Raw genomic sequence first — 26,214 nt, 5'->3', positions numbered from 1 at the left:
TAAAAAAGCATTTTATTAGAAATAAATGTCTGCTCTGCCTTTGTACAACACATATGTTGGATTTTAGGAAGGGGGGGGGGGGCTCTGCAGCTGAAGCTGGATTATTATTTATTTATTTATTTAATTAAATTATTTATTTATTTATGTTTAGGCAAGTTCCACTTGCAATCTAGGTTGTAACCAAGATTGTAGAAATCCCCCTCCCTAGTTTAAACCTGTACCACTTCAATAAAACAAAAAACTAACAAACAAAAAGACCAGGAAGAACACATTATTTACATTTTATATTTATAAGTGAAATGCTGAAGTCAGTCAGCTTTCGTTTTATTGTTAACTCCCCTCGGGTTAATCTTGGAACTATTAAATCCTTTCAGCTACATCATGTAACCTTTATCAGCACAGCAGATGGTGTTTGCTGAGTTGCTGGAGGGAAGAAATCAAGTAAGTCGACCTTTAAAAAAAAAAAAGAAAATCAAGCATTTGTTTGGTTAGATCCCCACTAGGTTGCTATGAGTGGGTGAAGCCCCAATCCAAAAACAGATTGACAAAATCACGGTTTTGCTTTGAAAATTATAAATGTAATTTTATTTAGGACGTGCACTTGTTTTGAAAGGACTAACCGGAAATGCAGGGTAACTGTCGGCTGTATGTAGCTGAAAGCTAACGTTTTGTCGCATTTCTTCGCCGCTGTTTTCAGTCTGTCTGCTATTTTGGTATTTGTCTTCGTTTGAAGAGTTTGTCGTTGAAACCCCGAGTTAAAGACATCGAACTGACTCTGCTGCTGAACTCGGTAAGACTGCGAACAGTGGGGTCAGTTTTACAAGTTAGCTACAGCTTGCTAACATACATTAGCTTCATGTTTGCTTTAATACTGAGTGGAAGTATCAGGAGATGGATTTCTCTACAAGACCCGTGAGGGTCTGCTTCCTAGTGGGGGAGGTCTAGTTTTCAGTCATGTGTTTATAATTAAGGAGTGACGGGCCTGTGCTGTCTTCTGCTGTGTTTTCAGATCACCTTGACTGTGCTTCTCCTCCTCCTCACCTTCTTCAGTCTCTCTGGGTGTGGGTGACACTGGCTCTGTGCCAGTCCTCCACAGATGAAGATGTCCCTGGCCCAGCGAGTGCTCCTCTCATGGATATTTGCTCTGATCTTCTTGATTCTGCTGGTCCTCAAGCTGGACTCCAGAATCCACTGGAATTGGTTTCTAATCTTCCTCCCTGTTTGGACCTTTGACAGTATCCTCATCCTCATGCTGATAGTGAAGATGGCAGGCCGCTGCAAGCCAGACTTTGACCCCAGGGAGGGTGAGCAGAGCTTGAAGAGCAGGCTGTGGTACCTAACAGCCCTGCTGCTAAAGCTGGCCTTCTGTCTGACTCTGTGCTCCCGCATGGAGGGGCACACAAAAGTGTGGATCAGTGTGGTCTGCATCCCTCTGTGGGTGCTGCTGGGTGGAGCACTGATAGAGCTGGGCTACAGCGTCTTCCACTATAGGAGAGACTGAAATTGCCAGAATGTGAACTTTTTTTTTGTTGTTGTTGAAATACTCAGGCATCTGTCACGAAGCATACATCACTGAAGGAAGATGCTGACCTTTATTTAAAACACTGTTCCTTTGCTGTAAGTGCAGACTCACTGGGTTAGTGACAACTACACACTGGGGCATGCAGGCTCTGCTTCACCTTCACCTGCTTCAGGCGGCATCAGAGTGTTATTTTGGGACATGTTTTTGGACATGTGTTGCTGCCTTTTAGCTCATTTTTAGTCATTAGTAAGGAATGGATTAAACTTAAGAGCCAGGTAAAAAGTCTGGCTGATCAAACATGTGCTACACAAAACACTGATCTTAACTTTTCTACATTAGCTGCAGTCTGTCAGCAACAGTTTGAATGTAGATGAGAACTTCCCCCATCTGCTCATATTAAATGTAATTTGCACTGTACAACCTGCTGTAGACATCTTTTTGAAAGCCAGGAAAAAAAATGTCACTGTTCATCCTTTTGTCGACTGTTTTACGTCATGTTTGCAAACAAAATGACCCAGGGAGATTTAAGAGTAAGTGCAACCTTTGCTGCAGGTCAGTATTTAAGTCTTTTGAGCCTTCATAGCAGGAAAAGGCTGAATTCCAGGATGCAGTGTGTTTGTGGTGTCTCTGGATGAAGAGACATGAAATGAAATTCTATCATAAAATTCATGATAGAATTTAATTTTTTAAAAATCCAGTCATCTCAGAGTGACTGAGATATCTACAGCTAATAAGTGAAGCCGATGTCGAAGTACGTTTAACCTGCATTCTTTTTAATGGCCACCAGGGGGTGATATATGTGGTTGCAAGAGCACTTCCAATGCTACAAAGACTGTGTGAAAATGATTCTTAGACATAACCTCTGTTTCAGGTTATATTGAATAAAATTGTAAATTTTGGGCTGTCTATGTGACAGAGATGTGGATTTTCTGGACACGCTCATTGGCTAACAACTTGTGATTGTGTGCGAGTCCTCCTACTACACTAGCTGTGTGTCACACTCCTCTTATACACCTTTGTATCCTTTATTGTAACTTGTCCAGCAAACCTATGCTCCAGATGCATTTTCAGGAACCTAGAGATCCTGCAGCACGGCATACTGATTTCCAGGTCAGGAGGGTGTATTAGATGAGAAAATAAAAATTAAAGTTAAGAAGGTACTGCTTCCTTATGCTCCAAGAAGTTGGGATTCTCATGTTTGATTTGGCATAGATTTTTCCTGATGTAACCCTTCAATTTATCCGCATTTGGGATTCCTCCTGGACTACAACACCACAGTACCACCTCTTCTAGGATCCAGTCAAGTTTTGCTCAACATGGAGCCAAAAGCAAGCAGCGACTTATTTTTACTGTTTTTCTCTGGTGGGAGGGGCTTAGAGTTCACACTCACAGCATATTTGGAATACATCCTGCCATAATTTGAGGTTTCTTTTTGCCCCTTCCTTTAGGGGTCCCTACAGTGGATCATCTGCCTCCATCTCACCCTATACCTATCATCCTGCCCTCTCACACAAACTACTCATTTGTAATCCTGTCCTGGTCGCTCCCAGTGAAAACACAAGCATCTTCACCTCTTCTCTTGACTTTATGTAGCAAAACCATCTCCAAACCATTATAACAGGTCTAACTACTATCATAATATCCTTCTGCCCCACCCCTGCCTCCACATTCTTCTTTACCTGCCTTGTGCCCTGACTGTTGCTTTGCATGCCTGACCCAGCAGCCAGAAAGGCAAATGACTGTGACCTCATTGATACAAAACACAGGCGAGACTTTTAACGCTGACCAAGTCAACATTTTGAACCATTTATTGAGAGGTTCTGATCAGAGTATAAATCACACTACCAATTCTTAGGAAATAAAATGTATTTACAACAGAATTTTCACATACATCGGTTTCAAATAAAAACAGACAGTAAATGATATAAATAAGTTCTATGGAAAATAAAACCTGTCTTACAAAAAATATATGCAATTTCTGTATACATTTTCTCACATTGGTGCTAATAACATCTATACTGTACAGTTTTGGTACATACAGTATCATTTACAGCCCTGTGTGAGTCCAACAGTCCAGTCTGAAAACAACTACTTGCTCTGATATGAAGGTTTAAAAATAACAAACCTCCAAATCGGCATGAGCAACGATAAACAGATGATTTGAGAGAGATCACAGGGATCTCCTTGATGTCTCAAACACTGAACAAAGGTCGTTCTTACAGCAGGGGAGTACGGATGGTTGTTTTCAGACTGGCGAGACCAGTACCTAAAATAGGTGCTTTAAGAGCGAAGCTAAGTAGTGCACAGGCACTGACACACGGGGTCACATAACATTTTATATAAAGCCTACGTACATCTGCTAACAAACGTGAAGTGAGCTACTTAGCTTACATTCTTAGACCTTGTTAAAATACCTGCAGAGCGCACCCTCGTTTCACTGCGTCACAGGAGGTCTGGCAATGTCAAAGCAGCTTTCGCTCACTTTTGTGGTATCTGAAGTAAGGATGCACTTTGAAATATTTTACCAAAGCCTTGGCGCAAATTGTACAGTAAAAAGAAAAAAGGAAAAGAAAAGCAGACTAGACATCTAGACATTCATATTAAGAAGTCTTTCTGTGTTTGGGGGGTGTGTGTTTTCAGGGGCTGTTTTAATAAGTGCTGCTGTGGCGCTGTATCCTGTAGCGCTGACCCGGGCTTACCCGGCACCGAGTCCTTTACTTTTGGTCCTTTACAGAGCGCAACAGTCCGACTGTCAGATGCAGGCTTAGACGAGGAGCCTCGAGAGTCACTGTGATGGTGGCTCTTGGGTCTACTGTCCGTGAAGGAAAGAGCCAAAGTTTGATGGGCCTCCATGGGTTTAAAAAGGTCAAAGGTGACCAGTGTCCGTGGTTGTTTGTGTTCTAGTTGGGCAGGACCAGAAGCAGGTTTCTTCTTCTCTTCTTTGCTGCTGACATCTCTGTCCTTCTTTACTTCTTTCTTAACCTGAACGTTCGCAGGTTTGTGAGTTTTTCCGTCTTCTCTCCCCCATTTTCCCAGCGCGCTGCCGTCTTTGCCCTCCCTGTGGCCACTCTTCTCCTTCTTCCCATGGGAAGACTTGTGTTTATGCGTGCAGGAGTCTCGAGCCTCCTCTCTGTCTGGCCGTGGGTGAGCCACAGCAGGCGTGCTTGCCCGGTCCTTGTCATGCTCCTTCTCTCTCTTGACATGGGGTTGCGTTTTTGAGTCCCACTCCTTGGCCCACTTCTCGTCTCTCTGAGCTGACGGGTTGGTTGGGGCGGTTTTACCGCCCTCTCTCGTCCGTTCCTCTTCCTCTTTTTTCTTCATCTGCGGCAGTATCTGCGTCGTTGTGCAACCCTCTCGTCCTCCCTCAGTCTTAACTTTCTCTTGCTCTCTCACCCGGTCCTTCTCTCGCTCTCTGTCTTTCCCCCTGTCTTTTTTATCCTTTTCCTTCTCTTTACTCCTGTCCTTTTCCTTCCTCTCCTTCTCTTTCACCCTCTCCTTTTCATCCTTCTCTCTTCTGCCTTTATCTTTGTCCTTTTTGATTTGGGGTGCGTTATAAGTGCTCAGAATACTCTCTTTACTTTTCTCTTTCAGGCCCTGTCCTGATGTTTTGTGCTGCCGCTCTTCTTCCACATCACTTTCCTTCCTAATCTGCTGTGATGGCTTTGAAGGGGCACTATCCGCTCTGTTGCCCTCCTCGTGGTCCATCTGCAGTGTCTGACAGGTGTCTGCAGCTCCTTTGCCTTCCTCTTTTACATCTTCCTCGGCTTGAGGTTCAATTAGTGTGGGACTGAGTGCAGATTCATCTCTTTCTTTCTTGACCAAAGGTAGTGACAGTGCCGCTGACAACTCCTTCATGTCAGCTCTGTTCTCTCGCTCTTCCTCATTGAAAATCTGTGTCGGAGTGTCTGGGGGTGCCCCCTCCCATTTCCCCGTGTCCTCCTCATCCTCCAGCTTCGTCACTGCCTTTACAGCAAGGTCACACTCCGTCGCTTCTACCTCCTCCTCTTCCTCCTCTTTTTTAATATAACATGTTACTTGTCTTGGTGAACATGTCTCCTCTTCCTTAACCTCCTCCTCCTCCTTCTCTTCATGTTGGTGATACTGTTTAAGTCGGATATGCCAGGCCAGACTACAGACAGCAGACACTGTCTTGAATTGGTGGACAACTCCTCTGGGGATGAAGTAGATGTCATTGTGGTAGAGTTGGATACGGGCGTATCGGATCCCCTCCCTCCTGAGCTGGTTCAGCTTGGCGTCATCGATCCACTGCACACACTGTAGAGGCAAGGACAGGAGCACATGATATTCAACAACCCCTCAGAGAGTGAAAACATGCCTGCGGTGATAGCAGATCTGTGTTTTCTTACACTTAAAGCAGCATTAGGCACTCTTTCTGAAAGTTTTTTGAGAAAACCCCCAACAGTTTTTAATGCTGTCATAACAAATATATTAGAATACATTTGCTTTTAACACAACCAGGAGAAACAGCATGATTAGAAACACACTCTTCAATTTTCACTTACAAATGAAGTGTTAGGGTTTTAAATATGGTCTCAACAACCAGAGTGTGCAAATATATTCACGAACAGTTCTGTTGGTGTGCACAGGGGTGAGGTGAGTTAGTCCCACCTCACATATCCCATTTTCAGGAACCGGAATTTTGGAATAACTTGTTATCTAAAAATGAAGCAAACTCATTGATTTGTTTTGCTGTTAATTTGGTCAACTGAAGCAAATCATGAGAGCTTCTCACTAAAAAACTTGCTATGAACTTATTTGGGTGAATGATCACTGATACAATTTTTGGTGTAGTTGCCAAACAGTTAAAGGTGGAGAGAAGAGCAACACCCTGCCTTTCATCTGCCAATTGCCAGAGCCGACACGTCATATGCAGAAGAGGAAAACATTAGACTCCACAAGGTGCAACTGAAGGCTGTAACGCCAACAAAATACCTGCCAGCAGCTCAATATTTAAGATTCCAGAGCTAAGTTTAGCACCCTGTGAGTGTTAGTTTTCTGTTAATTTAAGTTAATTTTTAGCTTTAGAGTGACACTCATGGGCATAGTGAGTGTCTTATCAGCAGTATCCACTTTAGTCGCCTCCACACTTTTGTTTTTTAAGTTTGGCAGCTTATACAGGGAGTGCAGAATTATTAGGAAAATGAGTATTTTGTCCACATCATCCTCTTCATGCATGTTGTCTTACTCCAAGCTGTATAGGCTCGAAAGCCTGCTACCAATTAAGCATATTAGGTGATGTGCATCTCTGTAATGAGAAGGGGTGTGGTCTAATGACATCAACACCCTATATCAGGTGTGCATAATTATTAGGCAACGTCCTTTCCTTTGGCAAAATGGGTCAAAAGAAGGACTTGACAGGCTCTGAAAAGTCAAAAATAGTGAGATATCTTGCAGAGGGATGCAGCAGTCTCAAAATTGCAAAGCTTCTGAAGCGTGATCATCGAACAATCAAGCGTTTCATTCAAAATAGTCAACAGGGTCGCAAGAAGCGTGTGGAAAAACCAAGGCGCAAAATAACTGCCCATGAACTGAGAAAAGTCAAGCGTGCAGCTGCCAAGATGCCACTTGCCACCAGTTTGGCCATATTTCAGAGCTGCAACATCACTGGAGTGCCCAAAAGCACAAGGTGTGCAATACTCAGAGACATGGCCAAGGCAAGAAAGGCTGAAAGACGACCACCACTGAACAAGACACACAAGCTGAAACGTCAAGACTGGTTTTTCTAAGGTTTTATGGACTGATGAAATGAGAGTGAGTCTTGATGGGCCAGATGGATGGGCCCGTGGCTGGATTGGTAAAGGGCAGAGAGCTCCAGTCCGACTCAGACGCCAGCAAGGTGGAGGTGGAGTACTGGTTTGGGCTGGTATCATCAAAGATGAGCTTGTGGGGCCTTTTCGGGTTGAGGATGGAGTCAAGCTCAACTCCCAGTCCTACTGCCAGTTTCTGGAAGACACCTTCTTCAAGCAGTGGTACAGGAAGAAGTTTGCATCCTTCAAGAAAAACATGATTTTCATGCAGGACAATGCTCCATCACACGGGTCCAAGTACTCCACAGCGTGGCTGGCAAGAAAGGGTATAAAAGAAGAAAAACTAATGACATGGCCTCCTTGTTCACCTGATCTGAACCCCATTGAGAACCTGTGGTCCATCATCAAATGTGAGATTTACAAGGAGGGAAAACAGTACACCTGTCTGAACAGTGTCTGGGAGGCTGTGGTTGCTGCTGCACGCAACGTTGATGGTGAACAGATCAAAACACTGACAGAATCCATGGATGGCAGGCTTTTGAGTGTCCTTGCAAAGAAAGGTGGCTATATTGGTCGCTGATTTGTTTTTGTTTTGTTTTTGAATGTCAGAAATGTATATTTGTGAATGTGGAGATGTTATATTGGTGTCACTGGTAAAAATAAATAATTGAAATGGGTATATATTTGTTTTTTGTTAAGTTGCCTAATAATTATGCACAGTAATAGTCACCTGCACACACAGATATCCCCCTAAAATAGCTAAAACTAAAAACTACTTCCAAAAACATTCAGCTTTGATATTAATGAGTTTTTTGGGTTCATTGAGAACATGGTTGTTGTTCAATAATAAAATTATTCCTCAAAAATACAACTTGCCTAATAATTCTGCACTCCCTGTAAAAGCCTAGTTTTAGGTTCTATAATTTTGAGTAATGCATCCCATCTGACAGAAAGCTTTTTGTCATTTTCAGTGGGGGTTTTTTAGCAGACAGCTGACAAAGAGGCACCGTCACACAATAAAAAGCCAACAGAGAGCTATGAACTGTTTCCCCTCCGCTGTGGGTGAGACTTATTGATGCTCAGTGTCCATTAGTGCAAGATCTGAATTGTGTTTTACAGGTTAATCATTTATGGAGTTAAATTCTCCCAGAGGAAGACCACTGAAATAGCAAATTAAAACATCTACATTTGCCCCGGGGAGGGAAAAATTGGGGATATTCCAAAAAGCCAGCATATGTGTTTTATAGCCCAACAACCAAGTCTGGCTGCTGTTCAGTGCAGAACAGGTGGTGCACTCTGTATTTATACGACCTTTTAAATTACTGCTGCTGATTTTATGAGCTATACAGTAGGGGTGCAACGATATTCGTATCGATATTGAACCGTTCGATACAGTGCTTTCGGTTCGGTACGCATATGTATCGAACAATACAACATTTGTAATTTATTTCATCAACTTTCCTTCTGACGATGCTGTCTGTGTTGAGCGCTCAGTGAATCTGCGTTCGACTACTCCGCCTAGGCTACACTGTCGAGCGCAGATCCACTGAGCGCTCAACACAGACAGCATAGTCAGAAGGAAGAGCGCAGGGCAAGCTAGTGAGACAGAAGTTAAGCTCTCCTTGCAACATGGCAAATTGAACCTCCCCCACCCTCATTCAGATCTGGCGTTTGGAATTATTTTGGTTTTCATGTGATGTATGACCCTGAAGGTAAGCGCGTCATGGACTAAAGTAAAACAGTATGTTGGATGTGCCACGCAATGCTCAATTACATGGGTGGGAACTAGTGTGTTAGCGCAGTTAGCTCGTTAACGTGTTGGCCGTCTAGCCCCATGCACGGGGCAATCAGGGGTAGCTCGTTAACGGAGATTTGCCATGTTGTGGCGTTAAGGTCATTTCAACGAGATTAACCTGAAAGCACTAGTGGGAACATAACAAATATGACTGCACATTTACATCATCCTAGTACAAAAACAACAAGCATGCATGCTACAAACTTTACCCGAGTCATTTAGACAACCGTTAGCACATGAGTCTCCTTATGGGGACCTGATATGTTTAATATGCTGCTGAGAATATACCCCAGAAGAAGCTGTAGTATAGCTTTTATTTCGGAAAGAGCCATTTCTGCATCATTCCATGTTTGGCACTGATCACCACCTGTACTCATGTATATATCATGTATATATCTATCTATCTACTTAGCACTTTTAATTCTTATTCTCATTTTTATTTTCATGTCTATTTAAGCTTAATTTATAACAGTATGTTTGCACTGAAGCACCGCAGCAATTTCCTAATGTTGTAAACCCGCTCAACATTTGGCAATAAAACCCTTTCTGATTCTGATTCTCTGTAATAAACTCTCTTTTCCAAAGATGAGTGATTCCTCAATCAGATACAGGGCTCGCAATATCGCTAGCCCGACGTCCAGGGGCTAGCGATTTTTCCAGTCGGGCTACCAAAATCTATCTCTGCCCTGCCCGTCGGGCTATTGTAGGAAGGAAAAATATATGTCAATGCTTTTGCATTCTTTCAGAAATGTAGCTGGGTAATTATGTCATTGGCATCGGTGAGCCACTGTCAATATGTGACATATTGAAATCGCGTTTGAATTTGCGCTTGTTTTTTTGCTTTCACTTTGCAATCGCTCGGACAGCACTGATTGGTGAGTGATGATAATTTGCGCACCAATTCCTCTGACATCGTCTTATTAATCGTTAGCTTACTACGCAAACATGACGAGTGAAATCTCCCGCAGCTTAAACATGTGAGAGGTTGATCGCGCAGAGAATCGCTGACCGTTATGTGAGTGCGTGTGTAAAAGCAGCAGGATTTATATTTCAGTTCTGCTGAGCCAAATAAGACAGGTCAGGGTGAAGAAGTGACAGCCAAAGAAAAGCTTACCACAAAACGGAGAAGTTATGACAAATCAGACTATAAGGCAAAAAGAAAGTGAAGCTTTATAGTTTCATGGACAAAATAATTTCTGTGGCTGCAATATGACGAGCTAAATAATAACCAGGGCTGCACATAAGTGGTCCACAGGTGCGCATTCGCTGTCAAAATAAAAAACACGCACAAGGGTAGAGCTGGGCGATATATCGAGTTTTTAAAAAATATCGATATATTTTTATACGAGATATAAGATGTGACAATATCCTTTATATCGATATAGTCTATGTTACGTCATAACTATACTTGTGGAGCCGCAGGTTTGCCTCTCTTTAGTCCACTTTTGTCTTTACGTTACTCAGCCTCGCCCCTCCTTCACTGAACACAACTCCCCCTCCTCCCCCATCGCTTTACCTGCAGGAAGCGACAAGATGAACACGGCAAATCTCCGTTAACGAGTTACTGCGCATCGACCCGTGCGTGGGGCTGGACGCCGTCAATGTGTTAGCTAGCTAACCACGCTAACTCCATGCAGCCCAGAGGCGCTGCACAGCCTAAAATCCTTGCATTTTCTCAAAAGTTGACAGCGCGCCTTATGTATGAATTCTGGTTGTGCTTGATGGCCATGAACCGATTTTATGTGGTACACAGCGCTCAGCAATCTGTCAAAAAATGTTTTAGTACGACTTTGGTAAGCTACGGTGCTGCACCGCTTGATGGCTTGTCAGATACGTACTGTGCTTCAACGTAATATTACCGTATTGTGTGTGTATAAGGACCATAAATGGCACCTGTTAAGAGATGTGGTTACGAAGAGGATTTCAAACTCAAAGCTGTCAGTCACACAGTAGAAGTTGGGAACAGAGCAGCTGTGAAATCTGTCTTTGTTACTATGCTCAGCGTCTTTTAGTTTACATTTTGACTCCACAATTGTGAGCTTTTTTTTATGCACAAAAACAACATTGTTTTCTTTTATTTATGGAGCATTATTATTTAATAAATGCTCATAATTTATTTTTGAGTAAATTTTATGTACATCTATGCTCTATGTTAATAAAAGTGCCTGTGTGACATCTGGGACACAGCTTTGACTAAGAACTCTCTTTTTGTTCCTACTTTATGGCTTTTAAATAAAAAATAAAAAAATCGAGATATATATCTTATATCGCCGTCTAGGTAAAAAATATCGAGATACGAATTTTGGGTCATATCGCCCAGCCCTACACAAGGGTTAGGGTTAAATTTAAAAACTGTACTTTTGAGTTAAAATATATATTTATAATTTTAATAAATGACAAATTCAAAAGGCATGAACATTTTTTTTGTATCGAAAAAAATATTGAACCGTGACACCAAAGTATCGAACCGAACCGTGAATTTCGTGTATCGTTGCACCCCTACTATACAGTGTGTTGAAAGATATGGGCTGCAAATATAGGCAATCTATTAATTATTATTTTTTATCATTTTAAAATTTATATTTGCACACTTTTTAAAGAAGACGTGATCTGAGAGACAAAAAAATATTTATTTATATCTGGCATGTACCCCTAGACACTGTTAAAAACGCCGGCCCACCTGAGAGAGTGGGGGTTCGTGGAGATCCAGCTGCAGCCTCATAACCACATCTGGAAAATCTCCTGCGTGGAAACACACAACGTCTTTGGTGATCCGCGCAGCAGTGTCGCTGCTGTAAAGAATACACACAACGTTTGTGATCAATCTCTAATCAGCAAAGAAAAAGACGCAAAAGCTACTGTAGACATATTATTATATAATATCATGATATTTGGAATTAACAGCACACAAATAATAAGCTGACCTTGACTGTAAATGTCAGTATTTTACATTGCCTGTCTTGACTGCTGCCGTTTTACCTTCATAAAATTTGTAACCATCTCTGTTAGTCTAATATATAATACACAGCTGTTCTTATACAGATGTTTAAGTGATAAGCTTAAAAACATAAGAAGATGTCACTTTGAACTCACTCCTCTCCACAGCGCACAGCCTTCAGCACACCGACAGCTGCAGTAGTTTGCCTCTCAAAGCCCTGACCGATGTGGTCAGCGTGAGCTCTCGTCCGGTCCTCAAACAGCATCTCTCTGGGCTCACTGGTTCTAGGAAGGTACTGCAGGTTCTTTATCTCATTGGTGGACCTGAAATACATTTATTTACAAGAGTCACAACAAATTCGAGATGTGCAGGTACCCCTAAAAGATAAATGCAGCTGCTTTAAAGACAGGGCGAACACACCTTTTCCTTTTGAAAGGTGATTTTGGCATGTCTGCCAGAGGTATCATCTGTTCTCCAGGTCTGACCCACATGATGGGGCCGTCGTCACTCTCTGTGGGGCTTTGCAGCCGCAGACTGGAGAAATTTCCCCAGGGCAGGGTCCGCTGCACAAACACAGGACGAGAAACGTCGGGTTACATAACACCTTGCAGCACTTCACAGGCAGAAGTTAAACAGATGTTGACACGCCACTGACTCCAGTGCTGTGCAGAAATACAGATGCAAGCAAACAAACCTCCAGGAAAGGAGACTTCTCTAACATGCTGATGAACTCGGGAAAGTAGTCTCCGACCTCTTCATCCACAGCTCCGACCAGACTGACCTGCCGCATGGCCCCAGCTCGGTATGTTCCCTGGGAATATGTCCGCTTCACCTGCAGGAGGCGCCGCAGAGGACACAGATTAGACTCAGCAGGTAATAATAAATCTAAATGTTAACCTGACACGCTGTTTTACTGCTGCACAAGATGCTTTTAAGTAGGGCTGCCACAAACGATTATTTTGATAGTCGACTAGTCACCGATTATTTTTGCAATTAGTCGACTAATCAGATCATCATCCATTGGACATAAAACGTACCGCTTATTGCACCAGCAGCATCTGCTCTTATATAACTATCATTAGTTTACAGCTTTAAGTGTTTAAGATATGTGCTAACTAAAAATAAAGACAAGATGGTAGTTTATTACATTTTAATGAAATTTGCAGATTGTTCGGTGAAGTTTAATAAACTCAGCCGTCTGCTCCTTGGTATCTAAAATATAACAGGACACCGGAGTATATTCTCGAGCATCTCACACTTCTGATAATCAGTTGTCTGCTTGACGTTATTCAGCTGTGTAAAAACTATAACTTTAATCTCAGCCAAACCGATTTACTCAGGAACAAATAAAATACTGATAAAAGCCAAACAATAACATTTTTAACTTATCTAAGTGACTTCCATATGTTTAACCTGAGTAGCGAAAGACTGCGGTGGTTTGAAAACGATTTGCCCACCGGCTGCAGTGAGCATTGCCCCCGGCTAGCTATCGAGCTAGTGGGTAACAGACGTCTCCGAAAACGTCGGAGCGCTTTTGAAAATATGTGGTGTCTTGATAAACTGAGCAGATATTTGAGGTTTACACAGCTACATACTCGTCTGAAAATATGTTAAACGTTTATTTTGTGACCCAGAAAGAATAATAAGAGTAATATTAAAACCAACTAGCTGCCGCCATTGTTGGAAACTGAGCAGGGCCGCGCTATGAATTCTGGGATAGGTTGGGCCACGAAGTATACATCCGACCCATCCTTCAAATTTGGGGAAACGAAGGGCTCATTTGTCGGAGTCTTCGAATTTGGACAGTCTTCGTCGTGTCACTGTAACGTAATTGGCCTACAAATGCGGGCACAGGAGGATGCGGTTCCTGAATTTGGACACAGCTACGATACAGGACACCGCTTCTTCTTCTTCGGGGTTTAACGGCAGCTGGCATCCTTGTACATGCAGTGCTGCCATCTTCTGTTTCAGTCCGTTATTACACTCTTAAAACCTACTACTTATTCCTGCGTCTTTTGGGATCTTGCAAAGCTTCAAACGATGCATCAACTATTAAATTAGTCGTCGACGATTTTGATAGTCGACGCAATCGTGACTAGTCGACTAATAGTGGCAGCCCTACTTTTAAAACATTATATACACCTTTTATAGGCATGTTCATCTAGCAGCTGAGGTTAACACAGTCTATGCATTCATAACATAAATGGAGGAACCCTTCCACTTCACCTGCCCTTAATAAAGCCCTCATTAAGAAGACAAACAGTATTAAGAGGACAAACAGTCTGACAGACTGAAGACTTAAAAATCTGTAACACAAAATGCAATGGAGCAGACATGATGACGTACAGCACTTCATAAAGTTTTATCATTTGTCACAATCTGCCACAAGGCTGTTTGTTTCCTTCCTGCATCGTAATGTACCGCAAGTACTTCTAATTTTAACCCCTAACTAATCATTAAGGGTTTGTAGTGATAAGGTTTTAATGATAACACATTGCATTAACAAAAGATCCAACTGGATTCATCTTGGTGGAAATTTTAGAGCAGAAGATTTGTTTATTTAGTAAACATATGTCAGAATATGTCAACAGACCATAAACAGATGATGTTTATATGATAAATACATTACACAGAGATAGTACAGGTAATCTCCCAACACACATTTCACACAAAGAGTTTAAGTTCTGTTCTTTGAGACAGCCAAACAGCGATAGCACTAATTTTCTATTGTAGGGGGGCTTTTTTTAACCAAAATGTAATTTGTTCTGTCACAACAAAGTCGGCACTTTCTGGGTTTTCTCTACATGATTTTTGGAACAAACAATCTTTTTTTCTGCATTTGATGCTATTCTTTGTTAGTGGATTTATTTTCCTGCTGTATTTCATTATTATTGATAACTCCTGTAATACTTAAGGACACTAAAAATGCACTCATTGGCCACTTTAATAGGTACACCTCACTAGCACCAGATTGGACCTCATTTTGGCTTCAGAACTGCTTTAGGTTTTGGAACAAGGGGCTGGAAACGTTCATCAGATTTTGGTCCATATTGATAAGATAGCATCACACAGCTGCTGCAGGTTTATTGGCTGCATTTCCCAAAGGTGCTCTGCTGGATTAAGATCCATGGAGGCTATTTGAGTACAGTGAATCCATTGTAATGTTCAGGCATCAGATGGGTACACTGTGGTCATAAAGGCTTGGATATTGTCAGTAACAATACTCAGGTAAGCTGTGGAATTTTAAAAAAATGCTTAGTTACTACTAAGGAGACCAAAATGTGCCAAGAATCCTCTAAGCCCTAAAGACGGTTTTGTTGGAAAATCCCAGAAGATCAGCAATGCATGTGTCTATGTTATGCATAGAAAGTTTTTACCCAGAGCTGAAGGAAAATCAGCTGCATGGTGATAAATTAATTATTTAAAGTTATTTTGTTAATTGGAATATTATTCACTGAACCATAAAAGTCACTCTGCTTATCAGACAGTTAGAAATGGCAGGACACTGCATAGATTTCTGTCAAATAATAAAACAGATTCAACGTCTTTAACTCCACAGGACCTAATCTTGCATACAGGTGTAGTTAACCACCAAATGGCCATTAACCAGGAAAAACAGTGTTTACACAAAGGGGAAGACAGTTAAACATCCTGCAAGGGCTGAATAACAGCGTTAGAAATTACAATCAATTAACGCAGCCCTGCGGTTTCAATGTCGAGGCGCAAACCATTAACTAAATGACCCTAGCTTGTAACCAGCAAAGGACTTTTCACCCATTTCCTGTCATTTCTCCTCTGCTGTTGTCTTACCAACCACAGAAAATAAATGGAAATGCATAAAACAGCATATTATAGAAGTACATCTCCATGCATCACACCACAAAGCGGAGATGTGATAACCGAGGCAACAGGAGTTAGACGATTTGAGTTTTTATTCATTTACAGGTACATGTGTTAAATGTTTAAAAAAAAAATGTTCAGCATAATGTGCAAAGATTTGCAATGAGGGAACGTGTAATAGCTAAACAGACCAAATGTTCCCCTAAAACATGTTCTCACCAGCCAAAACCATGTCCACTAAAACCTTCAAGAATCTGTATCCCATTTTTCTTTTATTAAAAGATTTTTTATGCATTTTTCACTTTGTTAACTATGTAAAATGATTTGAGCCCAGAATAAGTCACATCATAAACCGTGATCTAAAAACAGGGATTCCTAAAGTGTAAACTGTAGACCCATGTCTACTCGGTCTGTGACACAAAGCACTCTCAAGTCAAGCCGTGCAATAAAACACGTGCAATACTACAATCCATTACTCCCACATGTGAGCTTAGTGTCTGGAGAAACTCCGACATGTCTGACAGCGACACGGCCGCGAGTACATCGCTCACTTTACTCAGGGGGGCTTCACCATCTCACTGTGCCATGAATACAACGACAATAAAGGCTTCCTATTCTATTATAGTCAGCTGAAAGCATTTTTTAATCGTATGTAAGAAAAAAAAAATCACCTACACAGTTCACTAGAAAAGAGCTCTCATTATTCCTGTTTTCAAATCAGGGGGAGAAAACAGCTTCTCATTTCCAATTTTCATTTCTAATTTCCACAGAGGTAGCAGCTCAACAATTACTGACACATTCAGAGGATAATAATCTAATTAAATAATTGTTATGGCTAAAAGGGAGAGTAGTAAAATAGTAAGAAACAGTATCATTCAAGATCTTAAAGCATTTGAAGGTGATCTGTGTGTGACCTGGTTTAATTATTACTGCTCAAAGTGGGGCTTAAACCTACATCTTGAGACACTAAAGCAGGTATTGCACAAGGACAAATTAGCTTCTATATTAATGACATTAATGTGTGTAACACAGGTAATGGATTACAAACACATGCTGACACTTCAGTTTTATTTGCATTTCTGCAGCCAAACTAACAAATTGCTTGGACCAGGAGGTACACTGCTTACAAACAGTTTCTTTGTGTTTCCAGTAACAAACATAATGGAATCATTTTGGTTTAACAACGATGGACAAATGCATAAAAAAACAATTAAATTAAATCTGAGCAGCACTGTTAAGAGCTGGTAAGCAGGTTTAGAGATTGGCGTCACCATATTGTATAACCTCCTGGCCTCGGGCATCTGCCTCTTATCAAACCACTTACATCTTTCTCTAATCACGCTATCAAAGTTCTGAAACCAGAGGAATTTCATTTCTATAATATTTCTTAAGCTATAATTTTCTCTGTTTTATTAATTTCACAAATTACTGCAATACCAAAATAAAGGCAGGAGGACAAAAGTGCCCACAATACATTGTTGCACAGTTTTAACACAGTTTTACAACTGACACCACTGAGGTAATATAACATGTATCAATTTACTGTCAGTAATATGTATCCTTTAGAGATTTAAGACATTCAGAAAGTCTAAACTCATCTTAAATGATGGCTAAAGAAGAACCAGATCTGTGACCATTAACTTTACGCTGATGTGTGTTATATTTAATGTTGCATGCTTGCATTTTTATTAGTTGCTCTGTGTTTTCTTACTCTACTGTGAACTTTCATGTTGTAATTTGTTGTGTGGGCTACATTGTTGCACATGTCACTTACAGACACATACATATATCTTAGACAAAATCTTTCTTTTTTTGCCATAATATTATAAACAATGTATTCTCTCCTCTTTTACTCGGTTTCTTTGTTTGAGGATTTTTTGACTGATTTCTGATGAATAAAACCCACGTTAGAGTGAAAAAGTTTTTTTCTGCATACAATTTTCACGTAACTGTCAACTTAAATACATGATTTAGCTTTCTTCAGTCACTAGATTGGTTCTTTGGGTCTGAAAACTAGTTTTTAGCTTATGTCTGTGAAGGTTCTCAGTCATCCAGGTCATCGTAGTCAAAGGAGCTTGCAAAGAAAAGCGTCTGGACTTCTTTAAGTTACTTGAAGACGTTTCACCTCTCATCCGAGAAGCTTCTTCAGTTCTAAGGTCAAATGGTGGCGAGTCCCAGATATAAACCTAGTGGGAGTAACCCCCCACAGAGGGACAAAAGGACCCCCTGGTGTTTGTGTTGTGCACCCTTCTGAACTTTTTACATCGTGCCTAAACTAGCACTGAACTAATAAAAGCTCAGCGGAGATGAGAGAACCCACAGTGGAAATAAACTTGAAATAAACTGAATTGAAAACATGAATGGATGAATGAATAATTATATAAATAAAGTCAAAATATAAAGCTACATCGCAGGTGCAGCGATTTGTTAAAAACACGTACAAGCATGGAAATACAGTATATCTGGCAAAAACAGAGTTTGCTGATAATCCCAAACTGCTCCAATTGAGGTCTGGACTCTGGGGAGGCCAATCCATGACTCGTTGTGTGCGTTTTGCTATCCCATGTATGCTTTTTCTGCACTGTCAGAGAGTTTTGGATCACTGTCATGCTGAAAAATGAAGCCTTGGCAATCAGAGGCTTTCCAGATGGTATTGCAGAGTGGATCAAAATCTCAAGGTACTTTTCTGCATTCATAGGTCTATGTTTACAAGATCCCCAACACCATGACAAAGCCTCCACCATGTATTATAGATGGCTGTAGATACTCGTTTTGTACATCTCGCCTCCTCCATACATATGAGCCAAAAGTCTGGCATACCTCAGAGGCGTTTCTCCAAAGTTTTCAGCTTTGGGAATCACATTGTTCCAAAAATACAATTTTACACCTGTCAAACTGTGTTATCTTTGACATTTCAAAATTTGAGAAAATTTCTCATTTGATTCAACTAAAAAGACCTTTGGAAACCATGGAGAACTATTGCTGAAGACCACTTTAAAGATTACAAGAAAATCTGGCTCCTTTAAAGCAAAATACAAAGAAGTGGGGGCTGGCTCAATATTTTTGCACAATACTGTGTGATAACTCTGTTCCAGGATCCATATCATAAAGCAACATTAATCCCAAAGGAGATAAATCGGGAAAATCTGCTGACAGTTGCACAAAGTTTGGTTTTAGTGAGTCTAGCAACAGGATGAAATGCACCATCTGCCTTATGTTAAAGTCATGATGCCAGACAAGCAGAAGCAATATCTGATTACAAAGCACTTGGAATATCAGTCCAATCGAGAAAGCGAGAGCGAAGGAGAGAGAGCCCTTGGATTAATTTTCTTCCCAGCGAGGGGTCTCTGGCATGAATAATTTTTATTTTTCTTGACCTAAATTGATTCGCCAAAATTCTGCGAGCATGTTAAACCGATGGCTGAATATGAGCTGGATGTCCTTTAACTCATGATTTCTTCACTAAGACACTGTCAGTAAAAACAGATGCAGACCGATTACTGATAAAATGAAAAGTTAGGTCCTGGCACTTCTTCAGACACCTGAAACTCAAATTAAGAGTTAATTTATTCTAATGCATGGACCATGTTTTAAAGGAGCAATTCATGCCAAAAATCACACATACATATTTTTTTTGCTCTGGTCTGTAGTGCTTGGAAATATATTTGGAGATATCTGCCTTGAATATAACAAAATGGAAATCGCCTACCTGAGCAAACACTGTTTTGAGCTATTTCTTATAGGAAGTATTTTCTTTCTATTGACTACATCCACCAGGCAAAAGCTCAGCTGTCCTCATTTATATTTCCATCCAATCTTGTTGTTGCTACCATGAAATTCTGGCCATGGGTAGGTGGACACTTCTTATGCAAAGTGATGCAGCTTACAAGTTTAATAATTTAAAAAGAAAACACTTCCTGTAAGAAACTTTTTTTTTGACTGACTGTAGAAAATGCTTAAGTGTCTGATTCACAACAAATGCTGTGCAAAAAAATGTCTGATCTGTTTACATCTTGTCAATTTTGAATCATCTGAGTAAAAAGGAATCTAGAACAAAACCAAAAGGAAACCTGCTAAGTAAACTGATAACAACATGACCTATGATCTGCTGAAATTCAGCCAGAAGAAAGCAAAAGTTAAGAGTTGTGTTTACCTGACACCTCAGGAAAAATATAAGTATCTGAAACACTGCTATAACCTTTTTTTCCTGTTCTCTTCAAGCACCTGAACTAAAGGTGTGAGTCCACCTGAAGATGCCCTTGAAGAGGTTTTCAAGACACACACCATTCGCGCTCACAGCTCAATGAGACCACTTGAAGACAGAAACCCTCTGACAGCACGAGTCCCAAAAAGCTCTACCCGGTAACAGTGCGGACAAAGACTGTTGAAGTGGTGTTTCAGCCTGTCACTGTTAGAGTCTGAGCTGCTCACGCCTCCAGACTACAAAGTGACACTTTACAGTATCAAAGCAGACACTTGAGCATCCTCTCCTTTTCATGCTTTCCAGCACAGAAACTAAAATTAAAAACCAAAACTCATTCTCACCTGAGAATGGAAGTTGGCCATGGTGGTCGTCTCTATGTCCTTCTTCCCGAGCACCTCCATTTTCACCGGTGCGTTGGGGAACTTGTAGGAGAAGTAGTCCAGGAAGTCTGGGAGGTAGGACGCAGCTCCGTGGATGATTCCCATCACGAAACACGCTGCCTGGGCCTCGTCATCGCTGAACGACAGGGTCACAAATTCATCGGCGAAGCGCTGCATCTCTGCCGGAGAAAGGCAGGCCAGCTCCTCGTTGTAGGCGTGCACCACAGACGCACCTCCGTTGGCCTGCTGCTCGATGTGAATCAGACGTCTGAACTCCAGGCCAGCCGTGCCCGGGGCCGGGCTGCAGTGCAGCGGGGGGCTGTAGCTGAGCCTCTCTCTGACCATGGAGGAGATGGAGGTGGAGGTAGCCGCAGAAACAGCAGCATCCTGGTGGTGTTGTGCGGCACTGTGGTTGAGACTGCTGCTGTCGCTGTTCACGTTAATCTGATTGAGCAACTCCGGCAGACCCAGGGACACCCCTGAACACACAGTCTGGCACGAGCGGTGGTACATTTTGGGTCTGCCTTGCCTCTCCTTCGTCCGCTCGCCATCTTTGTGCTTCTTTTTCTTCTTCTTCTTGAGCTTCTTCAGAAGGAGGTCTTCCTCAGAACCAGCCTTGGGCTTCTCCTTAGACTCTGTCATACAGACAAGATCGTGTTTAAAATAACAAGCAGCTTTTGCAGCCTGTAATCTCTAGCTAAACTGATATTACGAGTAAAGTTTACTTTGAAACAGCTGATCTTTTGGCAACTCTTCAAAGGTGAGTTCATTTGCTCTGCTGTGTTATATTTCCATGTTTCTACATTGCATTTAGGACATTTACTTCCTTTTAAAACTGAAAACACTTCCAAAATTCTGGCATAATATCTAAAATAATACATTTAGTCACATGGAAGCCACCTGCTTTTACATTTGAAATACAAAACATGTTTAAGGGCTTGAAATAACCTGAAATTATCCCCCCAAAAAACAATCGGTGCTGTAGTTTCTCACTTTCAGCTCCCCTGCCCAATGCTGGATTTTATTACTACCTTTCTGCGGAGAAACCACTTCTCCGTTTTCTCTGGCAATCTCGTGGACAGGTGGCAGTTTGTGATTTTTCCACTCTTTATTCTTTTCCTTCTTCTTCTCCCTGTCTTTCTCCTTCACCTGGTCATCTGAGGAGGGGAAACGAGAGAGGACAGCGAGGTGAAATGCTGCTGCATCCATGCTGGGAGACATAAGTGACGGACAAACAGCTCCACGTGTGTGTTTATATATCACCATCTGGGCCCAATAAACACTGGGCCCGAGCTACAGTAAATTATGTAATAATGTCTAAAATGTGTTTTTATGACCAGTACTGCTTCGCGGGTGGGTTTTAATTTGCCCATAAAGTGTGTGAACGCGGTTCAAACAGGGCAGCCCGGCTGGGCTCTCCTACCTCTCTGTAGCATTTTCACGTCGCCGTTCTCGGGCTTTGTATGGCAGCTAGCTGGGCTCACTCTCTCCACAGCAGCGCCCGGGCTCTGCTGCGCTTCGCTGCTCTTCTCCTTGTGTCGCTTCTCTTTCGCTTTTTTTACTTTGTGGGGCGACGCGAGGAAGTTGCTGATTTTGAATATTTTCCGGACAGGGGTGGCGGGCACTGCGGCGGCGGTGGAGTGGCTCGCCTTGGCCGGGCCGAAACTCCATTTCGCTGGGCTCCCACAACTCTGCTTCCCGTTGTGTTTTTCCCCTGCGCACACCTCTCCGTTCAGTTTCCTGTGCTTCAGGCCCTTCTCCTCCACCCGGACCTTCTTTGGGGGCGGTGGGAAAATGTCGCTGGAAGACTGCGGACGACTCTCCGGCGGTCGCTTAGCTATCAGGGGTTTAGGGGAATTTGTTTTGCTGTTTGCTGCGAAATGCATGGAGTCCACGGACTCGGCCATCTTGGAAGTTTCTATTTTTTACGGTCAGACGTAACTGGTGCGTGAGAGACAGGCCGGGGGCGGGGCTTAGCGGGTTACGTAGGACGGAAGGAGATGAGAGCGCAGCAGACGGTAGCGTGTTTACGGGCTGCGGGACAACACTGCAGTGAGTGGAGGAGGGCCGCTGACAGAGGCGGCTTTATGGGCTTAATAATGTCACAGTGTTCTGCTTTGCTGGGCTGGACTATCAGCTTTACTCCTCCAACACGGGTGGAAAGGGTCGCAACTACCTTCATCCCACCGAAGAAAGAATTCAGTCATTTTTCAATTACCTATTATCAGAGGACATTGCAGCAGCCGCCAGTCTATCCGAGGAGCCAAGAAAAAATATTTTATTGTAATTTTTTAAAGTGTTCTGGAGCAATAGCTCCCCAGGCTTACTACTACTACTATTACCAAGGTCAATATAGCTAACTACAAGTAAATTAAAAACCAGGAGTGAAAATATTACTTTTTAGATAGATAAAATAAATATAAATACTAGCCCTTTGAGAAAAAAATAAATAAAAAATATTTAAAATTATTTAAAATTAAAACTAACTGAAACAATTTTGCAAACTTATCAAAAAATCCTTTGCCTAAGTGTTTGTTACTTTGTTGTTATCTGTGCTCAATATACAATAATAACTAATGGAGACTTGAGAAAGTAATAGAAACTAAAATAAACATTTTCAAAACATAAAAACTGAACTGAAACAAGGGAACCCAATATGAAAACTAACTGACCTCAATTAAAAGCAAAAAGTCCAAATGAAATAAAAATAAAGACTAATTAGAAATTACAAAACTATAATGACCCTGACTACTACTACTACCACTACTATTACCATTAATAAACACTTTAGTGTCTGTGCACGCAAAATAAAACGGATACAACGAAATTTACTCAGCTGTCATCTCAGTGTAAAACCCATAAAATAACCATTATGAAAAAAAGAGCCTTTCAAAGTTTTCTGTGGACATTGGCTGCTTTTTCATTTTTTTTCCGATTTCCAGTCCAGTCCTTATACCATACAAAGATGAATGTTTTTGTTGTTGTTTCTTAAGCCACGTAACACTGACCTATGAATCATTCAAGGATAAAAGGCACCATCACTGGGCCTCCATTTTAGCCACACAATATGAACTTTTATTGTGTATACATATAACAGAAGCTATTTTTAAATTGTATATATAGCCAATTTTTTTACTAGAAGTTCGCTGCAATAAAAGGGAATTTGTTCACTTTCCTTTAGTTGAATCTACAAAAAATGTCAAAGATAACAAAGCTTTACAGGCATAAAATAGTTTTTGCACCAACGAAATTAAACTTAGCATCTTTTGCAGTGTGTCCTTAAAAAATATGAGGACACTGGACAAGTGGAGGACCAAAGAAGAAGTGGCAGGGCTAAAATTAATTATGGATAAGTTGCTATACTGTATTTCCATTTTTATTCACGTTTCAGTAAATTACTGCAACTATGTCACCATAAATTACTAGTTCAAATTAGTTTTGTTTCATTAATTATGGGTCATGTCAGATTAGTTTTAACATGAATTTGCACACACTGTCATAGTTAGACTTTCCTGTCCAGACAGATATACAGAAATAAGTATGAATTTTATAGTTTCGTGAGTCCATTTTGTTCATTCAACAACAAAAATGTTTTTAATCAGAATCATAATTTTGCAGTTTTTATCTCTACCAAAAACATCTGTTATGTTCTTGTGGTTTTAAAATGTTTTTTGTAATGACAGAAAATTCAAAATCCCCATAAATGCATTTAACTATGGGGTTGTAATAAAAAAAATATGTGAAGGATTCACGTATGTTCTGTCTTCTTTTTTTTAATTGCAGTTTCTCCAAAGAGTTGAACACCTTTTTTTAAAGCATTTTATTATCATTCTTCAATGCAGCGTTTCTTAAATTAAGCTATTAGCACCCCCTAGTGGTACACTTGATTACTACAGTCATCCATCCATTCACTTCCGCTTATCCTAATCAGGGTCGTCAGGGCCGCAGGATTTTTTTCCATCCATCCATTCTCTTCCGCTTATCCTTTTCAGGGTCGCGGGGGGTGCTGGAGCCTATCCCAGCTGTCATAGGGCGAGAGGCAGGGTACACCCTGGACAGGTCGCCAGTCTGTCGCAGGGCCAACACATAGGGACAGACAACCATTCACACTCACATTCATACCTAGTGGCAATTTGGATTATCCAATTAACCTATCCCCACAAGCTGCATGCATCTTTGGACGGTGGGAGGAAGCCGGAGTACCCGGAGAGAACCCACGCAAACACGGGGAGAACATGCAAACTCCACACAGAAAGACCCCAGCCTGATGGTGGAATTGAACTCAGGACCTTCTTGCTGTGCGGCAACAGTGCTAACCACCGTGCTGCAACGTGTGAAGGTAGAGATAAAAAATAAAAAAAAAAAGAAAGAAAGAAGAGAGCTACATGTCTGCGTGAGACCAAAACAAAGCAGTGAAATTGATTTTTAAAAATCCAGTTTCAGAGAAAAAACGTATTTCAGGACATGGTGAAAAAAATTGATTGCCATTATTTTAACGATGGAGCATTAAAGGTGTTTGTTGTGCTCCTTTAAAAGGGCGTGTGTGTTTTCTCCCACAAGATTTCGCCCTTGCTAGGGGCTATTATAAAGGTTTTAGAGCTATTATTGAACTGGGTTGTATGTAAACTTGTTTTCACTACTGAAAAAAAAAATCACAAACTAGCCATAAGTCAAAATTTAATTATCTCAAAATCTTAAGGCACTGAGAAAATAACTTGAAACTCAAGGCTTTTATGTCGACATTTGGAGACGATAATGTGAAATTTTGAGTATGATGAAATGTTGTTTTTTTAATTTATGAGACACTTCTAGCTTGTGCCAGCAGGTGGCAGTGAAGTAGTGGAAATGCATTGAAGGGCTTTTTACAAGTGTTTGTTTTCCTGTGGAAATCACCCTGCTCACTGACCCTCACCACTGTGCCATCAAACCTTACTCATGTTGGGAGTGGTCAGCTGCACGTGTTTTCATCACTATTTCACAACAACAAGTTAGTCACTAGTTTAATTAAATGCAATATCTAAAAACTATTATTCATTTAATGTCAATGTTGGGCAATTAAAATTAAAATGCTGTCTTTCGTCACATACTAATATTAGATGAAAGATATCTCTCTGTTATGGCACTGAAACATTTCAGTCTACATCCACTGCCTTGAAAGAAGAAGTCTTAATCTGTGCAGAGAGATCGGAAAGGTAGTGTACACAGTGTTCACGAGCGCTTACTCAAAAATGAGATTTGTTTATTTCTTTTGGCTGACATAGCTCATTAGATTGCACACTGACTCTTTAAACAGTTTTCACAGAGAAGAGAAGACAGTTTGAAGTACATAGAGCTTATTTCTGGTTCCTATCACACAAGTCAGTGGAAAGACGATAATGCTTTGCAGCATCTTCAGCAGAGGCAGAAAGTCCAGCTACCTGACTGCTATGCTCGAGGACAGATTTGAGGTATCATTTTGTAGTATTCTACTCCAACTGGGAGGGAAATAGCTCAACTTTTTATTTCCCCACATTTGGCATCTTCAGTGATTTTATTATCGTTTTAAACATTAAACTTGGAGTAGCTCAAATTCTGAAAATAAAGACCAGCTCTCACAGTTTGGTTTTCTGCACTCTTACTCGTGGCACGCTGGAATAATAAACAGTTTTATTGTTTTAACATTGTCAGGCAGCCATACTTTGCCTTTTCACGTGCAGTGAAGTATTATATGGCAACACCTGACTAATGTCATAATGTTTAGCAGTCTCTAAAAATATGACTGTGGAAG

The 26,214-nt window shown here is 41.2% G+C and overlaps 2 protein-coding genes across 2 annotated transcripts; one reads left to right on the top strand and one right to left on the bottom strand.

Annotated features, from left to right (window-relative positions):
• Positions 1-619: 619 nt before the first annotated feature.
• Positions 620-3,320, top strand: tmem60 (transmembrane protein 60). Its single transcript, XM_085281897.1, has 2 exons — positions 620-790; positions 1,010-3,320. The coding sequence occupies exon 2, from the start codon at positions 1,097-1,099 to the stop codon at positions 1,499-1,501; it is 405 nt and encodes a 134-aa protein (XP_085138023.1). The 5' UTR covers positions 620-790; positions 1,010-1,096; the 3' UTR covers positions 1,502-3,320.
• Positions 3,316-22,420, bottom strand: LOC146569536 (lysine-specific demethylase RSBN1L-like). Its single transcript, XM_085281880.1, has 8 exons — positions 21,871-22,420; positions 21,479-21,604; positions 20,409-21,082; positions 12,718-12,855; positions 12,444-12,586; positions 12,179-12,346; positions 11,766-11,877; positions 3,316-5,797 (listed from the first exon to the last, which is right to left on the bottom strand). Exons 1-8 carry the CDS (start codon positions 22,352-22,354, stop codon positions 4,118-4,120), a joined length of 3,525 nt encoding a protein of 1,174 aa, XP_085138006.1. The 5' UTR covers positions 22,355-22,420; the 3' UTR covers positions 3,316-4,117.
• Positions 22,421-26,214: the final 3,794 nt, after the last annotated feature.

Source organism: Mchenga conophoros, linkage group LG7 (genome assembly GCF_057382185.1).
Source record: "Mchenga conophoros isolate Kocher_MC1m ecotype Shallow Benthic linkage group LG7, M_conophoros_male_GT1.1, whole genome shotgun sequence".
NCBI lineage: Eukaryota > Metazoa > Chordata > Actinopteri > Cichliformes > Cichlidae > Mchenga > Mchenga conophoros.
The sequence above is the reverse complement of the archived record's forward strand: the minus strand, read 5'-3'. Positions and strand labels throughout refer to the sequence as shown.